This window comes from Ixodes scapularis, unplaced genomic scaffold (assembly GCF_016920785.2).
Source record: "Ixodes scapularis isolate PalLabHiFi unplaced genomic scaffold, ASM1692078v2 PGA_scaffold2__306_contigs__length_199485367, whole genome shotgun sequence".
NCBI classification, from domain to species: Eukaryota; Metazoa; Arthropoda; class Arachnida; order Ixodida; family Ixodidae; genus Ixodes; species Ixodes scapularis.
The window spans coordinates 98,025,850-98,049,881 of NW_024609857.1; the positions used below are offsets into that span (position 1 = coordinate 98,025,850).

The window sequence follows — 24,032 nt, forward strand, 5'->3', positions numbered from 1 at the left end:
AGACGTTAAACAGGAAGTATAAGCACTTACTTAATTCGTCCCCAACACGCTCGTTCGTGATTAGTGCTTTAGTGTTTCAAGCTTGGGATAAACTTTTGTGTTTCAAGCTTGAGGCAACCTGTAGGTACAAAGTTTGACCTTGCCAAGTGTAGGGAAAAGTTCGCTGTTCGGGTTTTTTTTTCTTTTACGTCCTTTGTCGACCCGTTGTGGCCTGTTCTTTTTTGTTACTGGTTACGTGTGGAGTCTGTCGGTTTCGGTTTTAAGGAGCCTTTTGGTTTTTGTTTTAAGGAGCATCTCTGTTACGCCCGACGCGCCACCACCGCGCCGTTACGTAACGGAGATGAGTTCATGTATAGGTGAATATGTCGCCGAAATTATGTTCTGGCAATACACGAACCAACGAACTCATCTCTGTTACGTCACGGCGCGGTGGTCGCGCGTCGGGCGCACTTCCGGTCTGGGACTGAAGGCGGAAGTCCCTATGTGAGACGTGTATTCTAGCGTTGTATTAAAAAAAACCTGACAAAAACTTGCCTTCTCGTCAAAACGCCGCCGCTTGGGCTGTACCAAAAGAGTCGAGAAAGGTTTGAAGATCAGTTTTCATGTGCTCGGTTCGTCCGAGAACGTGGATATGTGCCGTGAAAATGGAAAGCCAGTCGCCGTCGGACCACGATTGCTTGGGCGGGAAGCAGTTTGGGTTAAATTCACGGATACTTGTTGTCATCAGATTTATTTGTTTTGTTCCGTCATGAAAGCGGGAATACCAAAAAGTTGTTGGGACCGCCTGCATGCGGACGTTCAGTGCGTCTTCAAGATCGAACGGCCGCCTGATTGCTCGAACTGTCGTCTGCTCTTTCAAACGCTTCTGCTCGGCGTCTGCTCTTTTAGACGACACCGGCCCGTGGACCAAATGTTGGCCCGGTACTTGCGATAAGAAGTGAGTTCGGAGATGTTAATCGTTGTTACCAGTGACCATCAACGACTTGTTATGCCTCATTCACTTGGTCCGATTCTGCTTGCGATTTTCAGTATCGATGTTGAACATCTCAGCTACGGTTCACGCTGTTGTAGCCCGAGCGACGTCATGACTGAAAATTGCGACCGAAATTTCATCATGCGAATCAGGCTTTAGCGTATCCTCTGCGGCGTCCACGCGGAATGAATCGCCGCATGTCGCATTATTCACGCGAAGTTTTGTGGTGTAGCGAGCCTCGGTAATTTCGCTGAGGCTGCTCAAGTAGTCAGGCATTGCCCAGGAAGACGTAGAATCAACAATTCCAACGTAGAAAAATGCACGGGGACTCACACCGCCGCCGACGACAACGCAATTCAATGGTTTGTTTATTGGCGACGCGGCGAGCTTCTTGCCCACACCCCATCGCGCATGCCCGGCTACGATGGCGTCGGCGAGGAGCGCTCCAGTTTGTTTGTAAACATGAGTTGGTGTATAAAATATAGTGGAAAAATGATGTGAAATGAGGTGCCACTGAGCACCACGTTTTACATGCTCACGTCACGTCATGTGAGTATAACGTTAGAAAATTCACAAGTCTAGATACTTTAGTCCTTGTCATTCGCAGAGTTTTCTCCGTAGCTAGCAGCCGCCTGCATTACTGGTGTTCTCGCGGAAAGTGGCGCACTAGCTCCCAATCAATCGCACAGCGTGCCATCCTGACTGAAAGCAATGCCAAGGAGTGAAAACTTGAAGACCCTGTCCTCTAATAAAACGCTTCGTAGAGATTCCCACCTCAAGAACTTGCGTCCCATCAGGTTTCCGAGTCTATTATATTCGCGAACACCGCCCCGTCGGACTTTAGCAAATGATTGACTCTTTGTCCAACAGATGTTTAGTCGAACTGTGGTAAAGTTTGAAGGTGGGCCAGTCGGTGCATAGTGCACAGTCCTTGTAGCAAGTTCGGAGGGCTGTAGGACCGTTCGTCGAAAGACAATTCGTAGCAGGGCAACTCGTAGCAGGGCAATTCGTCGCATAGGGCAATTCGTCATAGGGCATTTCGTCATAGGGCGATTCGTCATGATGACAATTCGTCACCCTATCGAAAAAGCTTCTTATGTGTTTAATTTTCTCAGTTTATCAAGTATAGTGCTTCGAAATGAATATTCACGAACGGAGCTCCTCGCTTGTTTGGTACTTCCCTTTGAATGGTTTGCTCAGCCCTTTGGTTAGTAGCATATAAAAATCCTTCGCAAACCAGCATCTCTCCGCCTCTTGCAGTCCCGATGACTTCCATAGTGACTGCGAAGATACACGCTTAGACCAAATATTTTATAGCATTCGGCAGATGTACGAACATGCCCTCGGACCTAAAAGGATGAGGCTAACAAAGAAATCTTCAAAACTTTATCTTGTAAGCCTTGAAAAGTTAGTCCCGAACTTTCTGAAAAAAAGATAAGCGAAATCGAAATAACAAAGGCACTTAAGTCAACAGTGGGTCTAGGCAGTCGCATCATCACCAGAACAAAACGCCAGGGAAAAGCAGTAAAGATGACAGGGACCGAACAGGAGGAAGAAAGGTGGTAAAGATAATAGGCGCCAAACAAGTCTCCAAACTTCTGCTTGTAGGTCCTAGAAACCGGGCAAAGGATTGTGAACTCTCCAAACAGGATACGACTAGAGAAGAAAAGCCTCCGACTTTTCTGAAACCCCAGAAGTACACGGACAACAAGGTGGTGGTCGAACTTTTCTTGGAATGCTTCTGAACTTTACCATTTATACATACATGTTCTATGTCCCCAAACCCCCGGTAAGCGGTCAGCCTTGAAAAGTTTTTTCTGAACTTAAGCGGTAAAGATGACAGGGAGCGAACGATAAGGAAGAAAGGTGGTAAAGATAGTAGGCATCAAAGAAGTCTCCAAACGTCTGCTTGTGGGACCTAGAAACCGGACAACGGATCGTGAACCCTCTAAACAGAATACGACAGAGCACCGAGAAAAGCAAAGCAAAAAAGAAAAAAAAAAAGAGATGAACCATCGAAGCCTTCTACACAAACTTCTATGACTCGACCCCCCCCCCCCCCCCTTTTCCCGCACACGCACACACACACACGCCGGTTTTCGACAAGTTGCCCTAGCGACGAATAGCCCTATGACAAACTGTCCTAAGCGACGAATTGCCCTGCTACGAGTTGCCCTGTTACGAATTGCCTTTCGACGAACGGCCCGTAGCCCAGTTCGGAGCCCCCGGCCTGGCCGGAGCGGCTTGGTTGGTTGTGAACTTTTGACAAAGGCCGTTCATCAAAGGAAAAACGGCGCAAGAGGACCCAAGGAAAGCAAGTAGAGGACAGACAGCGCTGTGCACGTGTCGCTGTTCTACTTGTGTGTGTGTCCTTTTGCGCCGCGGTTCCTTTCATGTTTAGTCGAACGGAGCTTCGGATGCGTAGCAGTTTAACGAAATACGGAAACATGCCGCCCACAGGTATCGACATAGGTGTAGCGTGCCAAGTACATTCAGCACATTGTGCTATTGTACTTATATTCAGTGACCGGTGAAGACCGCAGTGCAAGGTCTGCCTTCAGCGCGAGGTTTCTAGCCTCCGGGTCACCACTGCGCATCCGACTGTTGGGGCTGGTATACGTTCTTTGTGCCTCGACTCTTGAGGCATGCGTATTTTGCGCGCCCCGGGAACTTTGTCTTTTATTGATTTTGTATGCATGTTATTTTAGTGGACCTGCGTCACCAGAAAAGCACAAGCTTGCAAGCGCAGCGAATGCTCGGCGGAAGGGAGCGAGTGCGCGCTGGGGGCTTCAAACTGCAGTTTTAACCAAGTTAAGAATGCAGTAAGCTCCGCATTTTGCGTGAGCCCACTACAGTATAATTAGGGCTCCGTGTTTTCGAATAAACCCTATGAAATCCGAAGAACACTTGCCGTTTAAACTTTTGCCGATTCGGGTTTATCCGAAAAACCCCGAATATTTGGGGCTGCCAGAAGTAATAACGCCCGACAGGTCTTCATATTTCCCCGGAATTTACAACAAGCTTTACGTTTGTCATCCTTTCTAGTTGAAACTTACGAACTTATCCCGTTATTATAGAAACGAGGTAGCTTCTCTTACGACCACAGTCGAAGTCTCGCATATGAAAAGGCTGATTTACTAAATTCGCAAACTGCTGTTTTCTAAATTTAATTCGCACCACCGAAGAAGCCGACAAACTCCGAATTTTGTATACCATTAAAGAAAGCTCCGAAAAACACCCCGAATTCATTGTAAAAAATTGCAGTGGCTTAGCTCGGCTATGCCAGCATATACGTAGCGTAAGCTTAGGTTCAGCTGGTTATTCTTAGCTTTCCTGGTTGTCTACGATTAGCTTGATTATCATGCTTACTGCTGCTTCAATAACACAGACGGTTTACGGATTATGTGACTACTTCGGGATCCGATGAGTTAAGCTTCTCCGCTCTTCTTATTGCGGAGGAGGCGCCGTATAACCGAGCCTTCGGTTGCACGCCAAAAGATCCCCAGATGGTCCAAATTAATTCTCCGCTGGGGCGTGCCAGATACCCATCGTTGGTAGGGTGGTCGTTGGTTTGGCCAGCTGTGCGCCGTGTTATGTATCAAGCAACCAAGCTGCCGCCCAGAACACCGGACAGCGCGAGCCATGATCTCGAGCGGGTCCATGCGCGCGGCGCGTGCATCGGGGACTGACACGTGTGACGCAGCACGGCTCGCCAGAAGCCACGCGAAACTGCTTAACCTCGGCCAGTGCAGCCTACGCTACAAAATAAACTCCTAAAAACACGCTCCGATTCTATTCAAAAATGAACTCCGAAAACACAGTACGCTACCTATAAAACGAGTCTATGCGCAGCCAAACCCCGGCGTAAAACCACGAGCGCGAGGCGCGCGTTAATCGCGCGCCTCGCCTCGGTTCAAAGCTGAAAAAAGTGGAGTCGACCGCCATCATTAGTTATCTCGACTGCATTTCGCTCAAAGTAGGTTGAGCGACACGAACACGCTCAGAAGTAAACATATTGCTTTGAGGTGAATGATCCAATGAGTGGTTTAATTAATGATGAGGTGTACTCTGACCAACGGGTTCGAATAAAACAGATTTCATTGCTTCGGCAAGTTGCAGGTCACCTCTTGAAGAGGTTTTTCAGGAGAGGAACTTACTTTTTTTATTTATTTGTTTACTGACATACCCTCAGGGCCATCGGCATTACAGAGGTTAGCGGGAGTTAGAAGAGAACAGAACAAAGCTGTACACTTTGGAGCGCAGTCTGAGCTGTATAGATTATTTACGGCAATTTTAAACATATAGTAAGTGGCAATTGTGGCAACAAGATGAGGGAAGGTAGTTCCAGTCCCTAAAATTTTTGGGAATGGATGACTCTTGTTTTGGAATGTCTACTTTATATATATATGATGAAATCCGTGACAAAATATTACATGGGTGATTCAGCGGTCGGTTGTGAAGTATTGCGTTATTATGGTATCTCTTATGAAAGTGACATCATCGCGCTATTTTACGACGTAAAGTGAGGTAGGCAACGATAGGCTGGTTGCCATGGATCATAATTATTAAGATAAAACACACAAAACAATTTTGTACTGATCGAACGACGGTTAGCGAGCGAAACCTGGCCCACGACGTTTCATCAAATGACACTTTAGCGAATGGCGACGTTCATTTGACCGAATAGATAAAATGGAGGCCGCCGCCGTCCTGTTTTCGAGCTTGCCGAACCTTTGGCGATGGACGCTCGAACTTGAGTTCATTTAATTTTCCCCAAACTATAGCAAAACACCCCTTGCTATCGTTCCTAACAGACCGCCTGGCGCGGTCTGTTTGGATGCCCAGTTTGCCGCCCCTACACATGCCTAAACGTCGACTCGCGTATGTGATCTCTATTCGCTAAAATGTAATTCGCTAAAACGTCTTCGTTCATATATTATGGACTCGTATTAATGTTTGTAAGATGTTTCAGAAAAATCGTGCACGCAGGTTCGTGTCTGTCTCTCCTTTTTGCCCCCTCGGTGGGCGGTCGTTGGCAAAAATATAAGCGCCTTCTTTTTTTTTTTCGTAGAAAAAACCGTGCGCAACGAAAGTAAAAAAAAAAAAAAGACAGGCCAGAAGATTTTGAGGTGGGGTCCCCTCCACAATCACAACGCCGACAACGAGGCGAAGTCTAGGGAGCCTTCATGTGCACTTTGCTAGGGTGATGCCACCCTTTGTAATACCGCTCGCCGACAAACCAGCAGTCATTTTGGTTCTGGGCATCCGTGGGGCTTATAACTCTCCCGGAAACAAGCACCTTATCTCACAAGTTCGGAGCAGGGAAGTCAAGAAGCCGCTCGCTCTCCACATCATGCGCACACGATGAAGAAAGCGCGAAACAAAACGAAAATAAAAGAAACCGGACAACAAAACTAAAAGCCAGAGGGAACTAGCTAAACAAACAAAATGACAAGAGCAGGGTGCGTCGCCCGGCCCAGCCCAATACTCCCCCCCCCCCCCCGCCCCCACACGCACACACACACACAGACACACACTGAAACACACATCTGGAGTCGTCAGCGCCGCTGCGAAAGAACTTCGAGGATGGCTGAGAGCCGGAGGCAGTGGCGGTGGCCGCGGCTGCAGGGGCCGACGCCGCTTTCCGTGACCTCGGTGACTCGGTGACTCGGTGAATGGCTGTGACTCGGTGAACGGCTGTGACTCGGTGAAGGGCCGTGAAGTCAAACCGGTCGAACGACTTCATGAACGGGATCAGTTCACGGACGTGAGGGGAACGACTTGCTGAACTCGATGAGCTCGTGATGGGACGGTGAGCGACTTCGTGAATTCAGAGTTGGCGGTGATGGGATGGGGAATGCTTCCTGAACTCTATAGGATTCGTGATGTGACGGTGAAGTACTTCGTGAACTTGACGGATTCGTGAAGTGACGGTGAATGACTTTGTGAGTTCAGAGATTGCGGTGACGTGATGGGGATGAGTTTGTTGTCCGGTTGAACTCCGTGATGTGAATGGCCGTGACTTTCGGACGTCGTTGTACTTTGTGATGTGAAGGGCCGTGAATATTAGACATCGGTGTACTCTGTGATGTGAAGGGCTGTGACGTTTGGACGTCGATGTACTTCGTGATGTGAAAGGCCGTGACTTTTAGACGTCGGTGTACTCTGTGATGTGAAAGGCTGTGACTTTTGGACGTCGATGTACTTTGTGATGTGAAGGGCTGTGACTTTTGGATGTTGCTGTAATTAGTGATGTGATGGTGAGTGAGTGGGTTCGGAAATGCCGACCTATGTAGTTGTCGCAATAAGTCGATTAACTAACTTTTTCATCATAGAAGATAAAGATATGGTTCCAATCATAAACTTGCCGAGCCCCATCGAAAACCACTAAACAAGTTATATTTCAAAGAATTTGGGGTGAGTGGGAAGTGCGGCGGCGCGCTAAGGTTTCTACTTGTGGATCGGGAGCGAGGCTAGTGGTGTGAAAACGCGTCCGTGTAGATTTTTCGTCTCTCTTCACGTGCAAGTGGTAACTTTAGCACATCACTGCACGGGTGGTAACTTTAGCGCAACACCGCACTTCCCACATGCTTCAAATCTGTCTAAAATTGACTTATTTAGTGGTTTTTGATGATGCATAGCAAGTTCGTAACTGAAACCATAGGTTTACCTTTGCTAACTAAAAGGCTAATTGAGAAATTTTAGTTATTTCACTTATTGCGACGATTAGCCCCTAGATAATGTCCCCCAGGCCATATCACTCGCATGCACAGGCTGCATTGGAGTAAATTTCATGGCTTTCTTAAAACAATCTGCAAAGCCTATAAAAGAACACCTTGTATATTTCAAAGCACAAAAATAAAAATGGGTCGGTGCATAGGTTATTAGGCTGCCACCGATTTCCATAGAACTACGGCCACAGCTGAACAAACGTCCACATGCTCCTGCCGTACGACAATCTCGGGTGCGCAAAAAGCGAATGCCTGTGGCTCGGAGTCTGATAGAGGCAAATGTGCAGCCCCTCGCGCCGCCATCTCTGTGGCGGATATGCGGAATTGCGTGCGGTTGTTTTTAACGCTTCGCCGAGTCACGTGAACTGCCCGTGTGGCAGGGCATGCGAGCTCTGCCATGCGGCCCCTGTCCAGAGCGATGAACAAAGATTGTGGATCACGGCTGCCAGAACGGCGTCTCTCGCCGTTTAAATCAAACACGAGCACGTCGCGTTGAAGCGAGCAAACCAGCAGATAAGAAAGGATGCACGTGCGCACCGCACAGTTGGCGCGGTTCTCGACAGCAGGCAAGCAGGCGCGGGGCAGCGGACCTGGTGCGCCGCCAGGGAGTGTGGCGGTATTTGTGTGACATCACTTTGGTGACCAAGTTTTCGTGACATTGAATGCCCAACTTTGCACCGCCTTCCAAGTGCGGAGAAAGACATAGTTCTAAGTCAAAACATTAGAGAGATGCAACATAGACAAACCTTCTTTTACTATCTACCAGAGGTTCACCTTGACAACACTCTTGGCCCTTTTTTACACCATATATTCCGACACTGTTAAAAGGTACTGCAGGCTTTTCACCAGGAAGAGAGGTTTCCCACTGTGCAATTCGTGGCACTAGCTACAAGATAGAACACCAGACATCAGCAGAGGCAATCGACAGACAGCACTGGCCGGTTTCTTCGACGAGTGATGTTAGTAAATAATGTAAATAAATATGCAGTTGTCCGGCAGGAGGCACACTACAGCACTAGACTTTCTCAGAATAATTCCTACTTCGTAGAAAATCCTGCATTCAGACACTAGTTGGAACTGTGTTTACAAGTTCTTACTTGTGGATGCACTGTCAGCACCCATGTAACTTGCGAAATGTGTGGGTATCTTAGTTTTCGTTTCCCGTGAGGCGTGCAGAGGCTCCTATGATGGCAGATGTTTGGATGCAACAACGGCTTGAAGGTCCGCCCACTTATCAGTCGTGAACTAGATTCTTGCACTATGAAAGACGATAGATAATACATTTGCCTCTCTAGTTCTAGTCATAGCAAACAAAATGTGTATAGGGTTTCATATTTATGCCATTCGTGACATTTATGCCTGACTGCACAGGTGTTTGACACACATATGAACACACCTCACACATTCATGCAAGTGCCCACAATAAATATTAGTAACACGGTGTGAAAGACAGACATAAGGTAGTTAAGAAAACCACCACAAGTCATTTAAGCGAAAGAAATCCAAACCTTAACTGCACAAGGATGATTGCAAGAGCAAAGGTAAATGGAGGTCCAACAGTCCTTTTTTGGGCACGAGCCAACAGTGTCAAACATTGTTAATTCGAGAAGGTGTCACAAAAGGCCCAAGCCCAGGCGAGCAGGGGGTCACTGCCCTGACAGTGAGCTGCTCCGGGTGATGGCTTACGGTGTCTAGAGTCACAGAAAGCACTTTAGTCATCCATACTTCACACTGAAACGACCAGGAAAATGTAACAAGAGGCATGCACGAGTTTGAGCATGCAGCGGCCGGTGCTGCCAGGCTTGGGAGGCCGATTAAAACACTCTATTCCATGTGTGGACAAACGCAGTCGGTCTCGATTCCTTTCGGTGCTACCAAGCACTAGACATGGCGTCCGAAGTGGTGTCCCGCTGTTTCTAAAGCTCTGGGTGTCTCCTTGCTGCAGATGACTGTGACAACTAGTCAGGCTGAAGCGAGAGCCGTCATTGGGGTCGAGTTGAAGGCTTGGATGGCCTGAGTTCACTCAAGCCACCCAAGCCCTTTGACTTGGGGAATGTTTCAGAATGGCCGGCGTGAATCGAGAAATTTTATGACTACCGCTACACTTTCAGACTTGAGGCACAGCACGAGGAAACAAAGGTATAAGCTTTCCTCTACACGAAGGGTCACCAGGCTTAGCAAGTCCTCAGCACTTTCAAGTTGTAAGACGCCAACGCCAAAAAATGGGGCACAATGAAAGGGAGGTTTGACGCTCATTTGGTTCGAGGGAAGGAAGTCTACAAGGCTGTATGTTTCAACAGATAGGAACAGGGGCCCACAGAAACAGTAGACAAGTATGTCACTGTGCTGTACAACATGGCGGATCAGTACGAACATGGAAGACTTTGTGGCCTCCAGATCCGCAAACACTTCATTCTCGGGCCTTAGATGAGGCAATCTCGGAAGCTCTTCAACTAGACACTGCTCTCACCTTAAAGGGCCCCTGAAAAGAAACATTTTTTTTTTTTAAACAGTCTGGTTGGGTTTTAGAGCAATATTGACGGCGTGAGACGCGATTTAGTTGGTAATCACCTCCTTTCCTTTTGTTTTCTTTCTCTCTCAACACTTCGGGCGCGTGGAGGAGAGGTGGATCGGCTTGGCCATCACGTTGGGGTGGAGAGGGTGTATGACCATCTCGTTGAGGTGGAGAGAGTGTATGACCATTCTGCGACGTCATGGACTTTGCGCGCAGAATTAAAAAATAAATCTTGCGGCGTCAATATTGCTCCAATTTTTTTTCTCGCCTAAAATTAATTTTTTGACACGCATGCCCCAACCAATTAAAAAAAAAAATTATTTTTTTTGGGGGGGGGGGGGGGGGGGGGTTTGTAAAGCTTTAGTCGAAATATTGATGATCATTCATTTTTATAAAATTTTCATCCATGTACTAAATATTCACCTGTGAGTATGTCTACGACACATTCATTGAAAATTCTAATTTTCATTCGATAAAATCAATTTTGAAGTTTGCACATACACCTCCGAATCATTCGGTCGGTCTAAGTGTAACAACAACAAAATAAGTATGCGCTTCAAAAAAAAAGAAACTACACAATAGGCCCTAACAAACCAAGCAAACGACGGGCGCTGTGTGCTGTAGTGAGAGTGAGAGTCTGTGGCTTTGCGAACTGCACCTGGTTTAGGCTGTTTGTGGCATGCGATACCATCGATCATTCGTTATTGTTGGAAAAATTATATAGTATGGGGTTCCGAGGTCCATTTTATCAATTTTTTTAGAATTACTTCAAGGGTAGATTCCAAATGGTTAAGATAATGAATAATCTTAGCAGCCCGGCTCAAGTCCAGTACGGGGTGGCACAAGGAAGTACTTTGGGGCCTATGTTATTTAACATTTATATAAATGGGTTAGGATTTCAGCCCCGTCAGTCAAAAATGTTTCAATACGCGGATGATACCAAATTAGTTTTACCACATGAAAAGTATGATGAAGCAATTTCTGTTTTTCAGAGAGACATTGATATGATAATTAGATGGTTTGCTGTGAATTTTATTTCTGTGAATGGTTGCAAAAACGAAACTGATGTGTTTTCGGAATCCGCACAAACAGATAGTAACATCTCCCAATATTTGCTTGCACTCGGTACAGTGTCTTGATTGGAGCTGTAAATCTTTAACATATGACAGTTCAGTTAAATATTTAGGCGTCTTTGTTGACGAACACATGCTGTGGAACGCGCAGGTGGAATGTGTTGTAAAAAAACTACGAGTCATATCTGCGTATTTGTATAAACTCAAAAGTATGTGCAGCTTGAAGATAAGATTACTTGTGCTTAAATCTTTGACGGAAGCTGCATTACGGTACGGTATTACACTGTACGGTCATTGTTCAGAATACAAAACACGAGCGATAGATAGGATACTAAAACACATGGTAAACAACATATCATATGGAACTTCATATCAAGTATTGGAAACTCAAGAGAAAGCTAAAGAGCTGGGCATCCTGTTTTTAAAAGCTTTTTTACATACGTAGCAATAACAAATAGTTATTTCAGTAGTTCCTACAAAACTGTCGTAAATAAAAATAGAGATTTGAGACGTACTGGGGGCATGACACGCGCAAGATGGAGCGCTCACCGTTTCTGCTGTTGCAGGTTCTCGTCTTTCTGAATTCACTGTGCGGCGGCGCCAAGCCTGGACTACGCGACACAGCCAGATCCCCTACCGACTTCTTCAACACAACGGCGACACCAAACCCAGTTCTGGATGCTTGGGCGACACTGTGCAGGCAACCTGGATCGTCTGCCACCGGCGGGGCCGTATATAAGGACGCCCCGAACGCATTCTTCTTGGGGCATGACACGCGCAAGATGGAGCGCTCACCGTTTCTGCTGTTGCAGGTTAGTTATCGGACCACCAGTCTTAGTTGCCGATCTAGTAATTACTGTCTGATTGCTGTGTCATGCCCCACCGACACCCTAGCCTTTCTTCAATGTGTTTATGCATTATTTGAATCTTTCTTTGCTTCCTTGTTGTCTCACTCCCAGCTGCTAGTGGCGGGCGATGTAGAATCTAACCCCGGACCTGTCACTGACAGCCCGGACATACAGGAAAAAATATTGGCTACCGTTCAGAGAATAGAAGATGGTCAGGCAGGAATTATCTCGGAAATAAAAACCCTAAAGGAACAACAAAAAGTCTCGGACGGGCAGATACAAAGACTAACTGCGAAAAATGCTGAGTTGGAGGCCGAACTGACGAGATGCAAAGCCACGCAGAATACCCCTGCCTCCGAAGGTGAACTCACTGTCATTTCTTCAAAGTTGCATGATGTGGCATATAGATGCGATGACGCTGAAAATCGGCTTCGTCGGTCTAACTTGCTATTTTATGGTATTATCGATGATGCAAATGAAACATGGGCCTCGTCCGAAGGGAAGGTGATAGATTTTTGTTCTCATCATTTCGAAATCAGCATCCACCCAGATAGTATCGAAAGAGCCCACCGAATTGGAAAGTTTAACACTGAGAAAAAACGCCCTATCATTGTAAAGTTTTCCAGATTTAAAGAAAAAGACCGCATCCTATCTTCAGGTTTTAAGTTGAAAGGAACACCCTTTTCTGTTGGAGAAGACTTTTCTATCTCAGTCCGCCACGCAAGGAGGAAACTAATCGAATTCGCTAAGAATAAAAACGTTTCTTTTAGACTATCATTTGACAAACTAAAAATTGATAACACTACCTATATGTACAACCCTGACTCAGACTGCGTTGAACTCATGCCAAGATAGCTCAGGAAAAATAAGCCACCGATCCCACGACGTGCTGTTTCGACGAATTCTCTCCCCGTCATAAGCCCCCCTGCACTTACTGTATCATTCACAAATATTCGAAGTGTGATACCGAAACGCGATGCATTCTCTTCCTATCTTTGCGACACTGATACTGACATCGCGATTCTTACTGAGACATGGCTGAAACCTGATATTAAAAATAAAGAAATCCTTAATAATGGTTCTGAGTTTAACTTCTATCGTCGAGACAGACCGGACAGGCGAGGTGGTGGCGTGCTGATTGCCGTTAAAAAACAGATTCCTTCATACGAGATTCCAAATAATTGTAGTTTAGAGATAATCTGGGTTAGCTTTTATTCCTCATTCCAAAAGAACATCCTGGGTGTGTGTTATCGTCCCCCTGACAGTGGCCCCGAATTTATCAACATACTTCATGATCAACTTTATGCCCTACACCAGGCCTTTCCAAACGCGAACCTGTTTTTATTTGGTGACTTCAACTTTCCACTGATTGATTGGTCCACTCAAACTTCACATGTTCAGCAGGAAATAAACTTCCTGGATGTATGTCAAAACTTTAACCTGGTACAAATTGTGAATGAACCGACACGTGGCGACAATATTTTGGACTTAGTTCTTACATCAAATCCCGAGTCTGTTCATTCATTGTCACTTTTTACCGGTTTCAGTGATCATAAGTTGACCAATGTCAGCATTAATCTTCATACCGATATAGAGCGAGCAATGACTAAGCAAATTCGTGATTATAACAAAGCCGACTTTTCCTCAATTAACGAAGCACTTTCTCTCTTTTTTCCATTTTATGCTGATGGATTTCAAAATAGAACTGTTGAAGAAAACTGGCACCTGTTTAAGACTAAAATATCTGAACTAATCGATGCATTTGTCCCATTAGTCCACATTCACTCCAATAGCAACCAACCATGGTACAATAAATCCCTTAAAATCCTAAGCCGAAAAAAGAAAAGACTATTTCGCCTTGCTAATTGGTCAAATGTTCCTGAGGCGTGGGCAAACTATAAAAATTGCAAGGTAGAATACGACTCCACTATTATCCTGGCCAAAGAAAAATATTACGGCTCCGACTTAACCTCCCTTCTAACTAACAACCCCAAAAAATTCTGGAAAATAATATCACCTCAGGAATCTCACCAGGTTATTTCCTTATCCGATAATACCGGGAACCCTATAGCTGATGCTCTCTGTCCCTCCGTTTTTAACGAATTCTTCGCATCAATATTTACTAGAGAGGACCAATCGAACGTTCCACCTGTGGCAGATTTTGATTACCCATTCATGAATCCCATCTCTATCACAAGTTCTGGTATTAGTCAACTTATAAGTAACCTTGATATATCCACGTCGTCTGGTGCTGATAACATCTGCTCTAAAATCCTGAAAAATACCAGTGAAATTTCTTCGCAGCTACTGTGCCTGTTATTTCAACAATCTTTGTCTTCTTGTTCCATTCCTGAGGACTGGAAAATTGGGAAGATCGTTCCAGTCTTTAAGTCTGGCAATAAATCACCTGTAGCTAACTATCGCCCCATATCCTTAACCAGTGTCGTGTCAAAATTGTTAGAACATATAGTATTTTCCCATTCCATACGACATCTTGAAAGCAACAACTTCTTTTACAAGTACCAATATGGATTTCGGAAGGGCTACTCATGCGAAGCACAACTGCTCGAGTTCACCCACGATATTCATACTAACATGGACTCCGGCTCCCAAACCGACGCTATTTTCCTAGACTTCTCTAAAGCATTTGACCGGGTACCCCACTGTCGCCTAATATCCAAACTTTCTGCTCTAAACCTGGATTCCCTCACGCTCTCTTGGTTACGTAACTTTTTAACCCTTAGACAGCAATTTACTGTGGTTGGCAACTTTCACTCTTCGACTACCGATGTAACCTCTGGTGTCCCACAGGGCACAGTCCTTGGGCCCCTTCTTTTTCTGATTTACATTAACGATCTTCCAAACACCGTGTCATCTACAATTCGGCTTTTCGCTGACGATTGTGTGTTGTATAGAAAAATTAACAACCAAACTGACCATGACATCCTACAAAGTGATATTAACAAGGTCCTCGACTGGTGTGTAAAATGGGAAATGCAACTAAACGTAAATAAATGTAACCTGGTTTCATTCACTAGGAAACGCTCAGTCTCATCTTTCTGCTATGCCCTAAATAACGCTTCTCTACCTGCTGTCTCTTCTTACAAGTACCTCGGCGTGCATCTGACCTCGAATCTGTCTTGGGTTACCCACATTAACATTACAACTGCTGAATCATCACGTACTCTCAGGTACCTAAAGCGAAACCTAAAAGCCGCACCCGCGCATCTACGCCATCTAGCCTATAATACCTACGTACGCCCAAAACTAGAATACGCTTCACCTATCTGGAATCCTCATCAGAAGTACTTAATTAACCAGTTAGAATCTGTCCAAAACCGTGCCGCCCGATTCATATCATCATCTTATTCCCGATTTGCCAGCGTCTCCCTTCTTAAGCAAAATAACTCTATTCATCCCCTCGAGACTCGTCGACTAATCGCACTTCTTTGCTTACTTCATCGGTTGCATTATAACCCCGGTCTTTCCAGCTCATCACTTTTAGAACCACCGAATAGAGTGTCACATCATCAAAATAACAGCAAAAGCTTTAAACGCCTTTTTGGTTCAACGTTAGCATTTAATAACTCAGCACTTCCTCAAGCCATCAAACACTGGAACGGTCTTCCCGACGACATTGTCACCATATCTGATGCAAAAATGTTTCGCAGTGCACTTACTAACTTCTTTCTCATCCCCGGCTAGTATGCAAGCTGACATTCTTTGGTGCTCCGTTGTTATTAGCATTGTATTATGTTATTTTGTCCCAAAGTGTTTACCATGACTGATTTAACTACTTTTAGTTATTGTCCTGTGCCTATTGTCGTCATTTGTCGCACATCAGTATGTTCTAATTTCAGTTATTATTTTGTTTCAATGTTTTTGCGTTGTACTATATGCCTTTGTTGGAAAATAACCCCCCCTCATGTAATGCCCACCGGGCCTTTGAGGTATTTTGAATAAATGAATAAATAGATAAATAAATAAATAAATAAATACGCCATTCCGAAAATATACACACTGTATGGAAATAAAAACAGGAATCATTACATTCCTTCCTTATTTAACGAACTCCCAAAGTCCCTTATGAATATAGATTCCACTAGGGTACTAAAAAGGAAACTAAGGAATTGGTGTGAAGCATCTGAGCTGTAGATATCGTAGCCTGACCGTTGGAGATATTTCATACTTCTATTTCATGGTTGCGTGAGTAGACTTGGCTATAAGCACCTATATTTCATGTTGTAAAGTGTTCCTTTTTTGTATTTATTTCTGTTGCCAATTTTGTGTTCGTTTCATTTTTTTTTTGTGCTGTAGAGTGTTTTCTTTTTGTTTTGTTTTTTGTAACATGTATTCTAGTTGGTCGCCTGGCCCCACATACAAGCAGAATGCTGCTTTTGTGGGCCAGCTCTTTATTTTGTATGACTTGATTTGAAAATAAAACTGAAGTTGAAATGGGTAATGGTGGGGGGAGGGGAGGGGGGGGTAATTGGTGATTGGCTGTGGGGTGCAATACCACCACGAAGAAATACAGCAGAGTGACATCTTGCTGGTTTCCAATCAAGAAGTCTCTGCGACGAAAGTGGGTTCGAGCAGTCCAACGCGAGCACTGGCTCCTAGCATTTGCGTCGTGCTAGAAAGCAGTTCAGACATTGAAAGCAAATAAAACCTTCCATGCCATTCTGCTTCCAAGCGGGATCTGAATTCATGTGTCGGCGGATCACGAATGCAGACAACCCTCGGGAGGTTCCCTCGGAGGCGGTGCCGGTGGACCAAATACGAATGGAGAATCGTCTGAAATCTCACGCTGAAAATCTTAAAACGTTTGCTGGTCATTGCTCGATGAATCGTAGTCCATTAATTCCCACGATTGCGACGACCTTCTGACCGCTTCTGGTGCTGGGCAAAACAGACTCAAGCTGCCCATGTGTTGATGTTTCTACAACATCGGACGTCACAAGATGGTGGACCTGTAAAGTTGCAGGTTAGTTTTGGTTTCGGTTATATCATATTTTTATTATTAAAAATTATTTTATAAGCGTTTGGGAAATTTACTTGCTGCTCTGTCTCAGTTTCTCATCCTCTTTCGAAAAAAAGTTGAACAGTTGATGTAGGAGCTCCCCTTTAAAGGGGCACTCCAGTGCTTTTTGTAGAACCTCGTTTTTGATGGCATATTGTTTGTTGGGCTTTAGTCAATAAAAATGACCAGTTCTAGATGGCAACACATCCTAGTGAACTAGCAGCAATAGAAATACTAGTACTATTTTTTCCTTGGGGGGGGGGGGGGGGAATCTCTGGGTACCCACCACTACCATAGAATTTGGCCAATGGAAATAGTTAATTGCTTGGAGATTCTGAACATTACTACTATTGCTCTTTTCAGGCATGTTGTGCATTATATTTTGACAAAAACATAAAATCTTAGGAGTGTAAAAGATGTAATAGAGCAATTATTATATGAAAACGCCATCCAATAGTGGCCCCTTGAGTCTGCCCCAAGATGCAGAAAAGATGCCCGGTCGTGATCTTTGATTAGATTTGTAATAGGCAAATCAGCCACTCATGAGTGTAACTTCAAGATTTTTAGAATGCTTAGAGCCCATAAATTGAGTTATCACCATAAATAGACATTCTTAGAATCCACTTGAGTGCCCCTTTAATGTCAGCACTTGCTAAAGCCTGACAGAAAAGTCAGTTCACCATCAGCAATGTCTGTTGAGGGAGACTGAAACCCAAGCATCAGTCAAGACCGAAGACGACGGACTACATGCAGTAATTCGCAGTAGAGGCTCGTCAAGTGAGCAACGTGGCATTTTACTTTCATTGAAGGAAAAGCTAACAACCCAAACAAAACTACTAAACTCCAAGTGTGGTTTCTGTGGGAGATCATTTCACACTCATTTCCAATGCCCTGCGTGTGCCAGAGAGAGTGCTCAGTGCCAGACCAAGGGTCGTCACGCACATGCTTTTGGTAAGTTTCCGAAGGAGCTAAAAGGATATCTTTGCTGGAACAGACATAGACACCCGCGGTTTTCCTCTTAGCAGGAAGCAAAAGCTATGTTTTCCTCTTAGCAGGAAGCAAAAGCTTTGTTTACGACGATAAGTGTAACACATTCCCCACGACTGCAAAGGTTGATACCGATGCAGACATCTCAGTTGTTCTATATTTGAGAACATCCTCCTCTGGCCTGCCCTAAGCAAGTCAGGTGCCTATGACACCCACTGGACGTGCACAGCAAGAGTTGGGGAAGTTTGACAGTAGATAGACAAGTCCATAAGGCACATTGTTTATGACGTTTGACAGCTTTGCTCTGCCTTTCGCAGATGTGCAACCGCCGGATTTAGGATTCGTCGAGTTTCTCTGCAGCACAGAACACCTTGAGATGCACTCTGTCCAATTGTTCAATAACCTAGAGAGCATCCCAGGTGGGTACAGTATCTGTTTGGACCCAGCCACAGTGCCCTTCTTGCTGTGTGTTGCACGCTGCCTGCCCATTTTACTTTGAAGTGCCGGTGTTCAAGAGCTGAAAAAGGATCAACGCGTCCGTCTTACATATGAGGTACATCCTTCCAACTGTACCAGAAACGCTTGGGAAGCTGTTTCCGGCAGCACTGTTTTTGAAGTTGAGAGCTAATTCCGAGTTTCAGCAGACAAGTCCCTCTCAATCATGACAAGAGCTGTCACTTTCATTGCACCAGTTGGTTGTTTCTGCTTCAGACAATCACACAATTTCCTTTTAAAAAAGCAACTCCCTCAGAATACAAAAAAAAAAATTAAAATAATGTTACGTTAAAGCTTTTGAGTAGGTTCCTGCCAAGTATACACCGTTCCAAGTAGGTCGATGCAGAAAGGGAAAAACATTCTCGAACCAGAGCGCTGCGCCAACGCTCCGCCTACCCTTTCCCTTGAAAGCTCGTCTGCTTCATGGAGTGAAAAGTTACCAGAGGGTGGAGAAAGCACGTACGCAGTGTGTGGAGGCAAGTTGTTTCAACAATGTTAGGCGCCGCTTTGATATTAAAGCGTGTATTTGCGCGTGACATGGCCTATGCAAGAAAAGAATCGACCGGGCAGCACTGTGCTGTAATTGGTTGTAGAAATAACTAAAAAAAACCGTAAAATAAACGCCGATTCAGTGTGCGGGACCCACGCTGTCAAACAGAATGAATAAGGGTGCGGCATGTTTATGCTGCACCGGTTCCCCGCTGCTCCACAGCTACAACGCCGGTGGCTGGCGAATTTAAACAGGAAAGACTTCTTGCCATCGAAGAGCAGTCGTGTGTGCTCCAACCACAGGCATAGACTTCGGGGGGCATCGGGGCTCGTGCTCCCTCTGGTGAGATCCAGGAGGGGGGCAAAGCCCGAGCCCCCCCCCCCCCCCCCCCCCCCCCACTCCGAGCCCGGGCCATGATCCTTAGCGAGACGCTGTTTAAGTGCCATGTAACGAGCTTCTATAGTAGTTGCATGTAAACAAAATAACGCCCACGTTGCCTTTATTGACAAAATACAAGGGAAATGGAATCCCAGCGTGCTTTCGTTAGCTTCAATCTCCAGCTCTAACGAAAAGGTAACGCCACAGCCCTTCACCCCCCCCTTCCCGGGAAAGTGGAAAGTCTACGCCGCTGGCTCTGACCATTTCTTGGACGGCCGGCGAACTGCGGAGAACCCTGTGCCGTTCCTTCGCCTGGGCTACGACCGAAAAGTAAGCGGGGCAGCTTAGACATTGAAAAATGAAAACGGTTGCGTGACTCCTAGTCCGCTGATTTAATAACTTTATTTTTCTTCAGGTTGTAAGTGGTAGGCGACGCCTGGTGCGGAACAAAAACAAAAATTTCGGCAACATCCATTGTGCGGTGTATCACTTTAGATGTTTTTTTTCTTAGGAAAACAGCAACTGACAGGAGAGAGAAAAAGTGACGAAGACAAGGCGCATCGCCTTGTCTTTGTATTATATTTCGGTATTTATATATCGATTCATATCTAAATTTGAGGTTTCTACTATTTCAATTAAAGCAGACGTGGCAGCGCAGTTCTGAGCCACTAACGGCGCAGTTAGTTCAAATGTTCCTGGCGCCCCCAAGCTGCGACAACTCGAGTTCAGCGCAAATTCACATGTCCTAATTCGTGCATCCTTGCTTCGTTCAATCCTCAATTTCACTGGCGATCCCCAACTTTGCTAGCGATCGAAGCGCCGAGTTCAATTTTGTGAGCGACGACTGCCCCAGAACCGCGCTAAAAATTACCCACAAAAAGATGCCAGGAAAGCAGGATGCACTTTTCCCCGTGCCTGACATACCGACTAGGATAGTGTTTTCCTCCATGGACAAAGACGATGAGCAAAGGGCGCCGAATATGGCAGCCGTGCCGGCAGAAGCAGCTGCGATCGGTGTGACTCGGTGAGCAGGGTAACAGTTCAGTAATGGCGGTCGGTCATTCAGACGGGTTCACATTCTCCCAAATGTCCAGATGAGGGTAGACGGCGCTACACTCGTTGAAATAGCGTTGCCCAGGAAGCCCAACTCGAAATGGTGTATACTTAACCTCATGGGCAATGTGCATATCTTCGGCAAGGAACAAGCAGAACATGCTGCAAACCTTCACAAGACGCTCAAGTGGCTTGTTGCTTCAACAAGCCACTTGCAAGGGTTACTCTCGACGTATATATACATGCCTTGCACCTACGTCACACGACGACATTGAACGCCGGTATCCACCATGCTGGTGGTTGACTTGACGGCCCTTCGCAGCGAGAGCAATGGTAAACTGCGCCGCACTCGGCTGTAGCAATTACTACGTATCCTGACGATCGTTTCGTTGGCATGCCCCGACGGAGTAGCCGTCAAGTTAGAGAGAGTATGAGTGGCAGGAAAGGGATGCGGCTGCGGATTACTGAGTTTGCGGGACGCATCTCATAGCGGCAAGCAACGGCACTTTTCTACCGCTGTTTACATTCGTGCAGGCCTTTACATCGGCTTTCACCCTTTGCCTTTCGTTACATCACGCCGTTTCCACGCTTCCGAGCGCACCTTCAAGGCTCCCGGCCGAGTGCGAGCGAGTGTTGCGCCGCGAGCCCGGCTTGACGGCGGCCCCCGTGCGCAAGCTCGCCGAGACGCCGCTGTCGGGGCATCGGTTTGTGCCTTTTGAGACAAGGTAACCTTTGCAAGGAGTGAATTTATGCAGGCGAGCCGGTTAAGAAACATAATAATATTAACTCTGAAACAATAAAAGCTGTCTCGTCTGCTATTTTAAAGAAATTGGGTAGTGCGTATGTTTATAGAGCCTAGAACTTGGTCTGCCTCAACGGGCGACGAGTCTCCCAGCTGTAAATGAGAAATTTAGCCAGTGCAGTACAACCGCTAGCCTGGGGTCTTTACGTGCATCACGTGATAGTGATACACGACCGCACGCCAGTACTATGCTCATCCAGATCGAAATGGGCAGGGGTGGGGATTGAACCCAGGATCCTGGGTTCTTCAGCGCGAGTTTTCACTCCATGTGCTCCGAGCCGGTGTGTGCTAGCCCACTCAGCCACCGATCGTCCTCTGTTATTTTATTTAACCTTGTATCAGGGTTTAGATTATGCAGTAACCTTGCGTTGTTTACCAGTACTTTGCAAAATTGTAACAATTTTTCTACAAGCAAAACCTAATTGCGGCGCTCAATTAGGGCTTTTTTTTTTTGACACGACAGTTTTTTGCATTAAAACTTAGTCGGCGGCATATCGAACCCCCCCCCCCCCCCAATGCCAGAAAATTCCGCATGTGCTGGCTAAACATCATCATCGTAAGCTCGGCTCGTTTTTCCAAGTTCACATCTAATAAAACTAGGTACCCTTGATGAAAATATGGTGCATGTAAGCGCATGTCGGGGCAGTTAGCGGCATCCTACGCCTTTGTAAGCACATCCGCACAGTGCAGTCCACCACCAGCATGGCGCACGACCCCGTCCTTCTAGTGTGACGTCACATGCAATTCATGTAGAGACAGAGCGTAATATAATCGACCCAGACAATTCCTACAATAATAGCCTCTTCCCACTAGAGCGACAAACACTGGTTTCTGTTCGACGACACCATAAAGTTCCGTGTCGCCGATGCTGTCCCACTGCAACGACCAACAACCGCGACAATCGCCGACAAGCGCCGACAAAGGATCGACGACAGACGAGTTCTTGTCTGTCGTCGATCTCGAACTTGAAGCACAGCAAGCAGTCTTACTGAGGAGCGTCTCTCGGAGACAAACTTATCCTCCTCGCCCAATTATGCCTTCTGTTGCCTTTGCCTCCCTTCCCACCCTTCTACCCTTCCTCCCGGAACGAGAAGCCCTTGGCGGCCACTTCCCGTTCCCGGCCCCGCAGTTCCAGTCCTTCGATTGCAGGTAGTGCTCGCGGGTGCGGCTTGCTGGCTGGCGCCGGGCGGTCCTGCTGCGAAAGTGAATTTGCTGTGACTGGTTTTGCTCGCGAAAACTTGGTGCGCGAGGTGGTGCTTCAAGACGCCGAAGTCTACGGCCCTGCATCAGGATGGATATAGCAATGTGCGAGAACTAACCCAAGTAAGACCGCTCACCACGAAGTAGGACACGACGTTCTATGGCAAGCCATTCCAGCAGATGAGACTTGTTATCACGTTCTGTGATAATCAGGATGCCGTACTGTCCACAAAAAAACGCCTGCCCTTGATCATTGGAATATGAAGTTATAAACATCCTCAAAAGCGGTGTGAAATTCTGTGGCGTTCACCTAGAATGCCTCGAACGGCCAAAAAAAGGAACGATTCGGGTATTCCAGTTCGGAAAAAGTTTGGTGTCGATTTTCACGACTGTTCGCGGAAAGTCGCCAACGGCAAATGAAGAGAAGCGGAAGCTTTAGTCAAGAAATAAAGTAATCGTCTCCACTTTCACTGTTTGTCAGCCCGTTTTATGCCCAAAGAGCAAAACACGAAAACCGCGTCGCCAGACTCTGTTTGTCTGTGTAGTTTGGAGTGTTTTGTTGACAACTATAGTACCACTAGGAAACAAGTTTCCTTGCCCCCGTGTTCTGCGTCGTGCCCGCCAAGTGGGACGGCGGACTCCGACAAACAGGCTGTCTGTCGGTGTCGTCTGTCGCTCGTTGTTGTGTGTCGCTGTTGTTTGCTGCTGTCTGTCGCTCTAGTGGGACGCGGCTATAACAATGGGTAAATATCGGGAGAAACGCGCTTACAGGATGCGCTACCTCACCTGGGCTGTCGAAATTAATCTTCGTGTTGGTCTTCTCTTGGATTTGCTTGATGTTTGCCCCTTGACGTCCAATGACACCTCCGACAACAGCTTTGGGGACCGTCACACGAACGACGGTGTGCTTCGTTGTTTCTACCTTCTGCCTCTTTACCTCGTACTCTTCTTCTTGTTTAAGAAGCAGGTAAAGCAGAATAGACGACAAGGTTACACCTGCGCCTAAACCAGCCCATAACGCAATCGTTTTAAATTTAGAATCCATCTTATTTCAGTTTACTCGGTTGATCACTGTACATGCTACCCAAACTCCCAAGCTTCCAAACCTCCAATCGTTCTAATGATTCCAATGCTCTTTCAGCGCCCCAGCTTCCCTCGGATTGATCTGGATTGGATTGGAATGGATCGGATGCTTAAAATGACTTCGTTGAACAGCGTGGCCAGACCCGTTTTCTCAGCTACGCCGTGGGCCATTGAACACACCTCCAACTGGTGCGTCGTCCCGCTTTACTCCACTGAGCTGATTGCTGGGATTGCTGTACATTCAGACGTCACCTAGACTAGAGCACTATATAGCTCCTACAGAGCAGAGTAGCGCAATCCTTTGAACTCCGTGTTTTGCCGACAACATGGCCGACAGAGCGGCTCGGTGCGAGTCACGTGGTACTCAGGGTTCCAGGAGGCGGC

At 46.3% G+C, this 24,032-nt stretch overlaps 1 protein-coding gene across 1 annotated transcript in view; it reads right to left on the reverse strand.

Annotated features, from left to right (window-relative positions):
* The window catches only part of LOC8033894 (tudor and KH domain-containing protein), a 59,997-nt gene extending 36,251 nt beyond the window's left edge, over positions 1-23,746 (reverse strand). Inside the window, exon 1 of the mRNA XM_029970197.4 lies at positions 23,352-23,746. Within this exon, the coding sequence (XP_029826057.2) occupies positions 23,352-23,610 (259 nt within the window). The 5' untranslated portion in view covers positions 23,611-23,746. The remainder of the gene's footprint in view (positions 1-23,351) is intronic.
* Between the last annotated feature and the right edge of the window lie 286 nt (positions 23,747-24,032).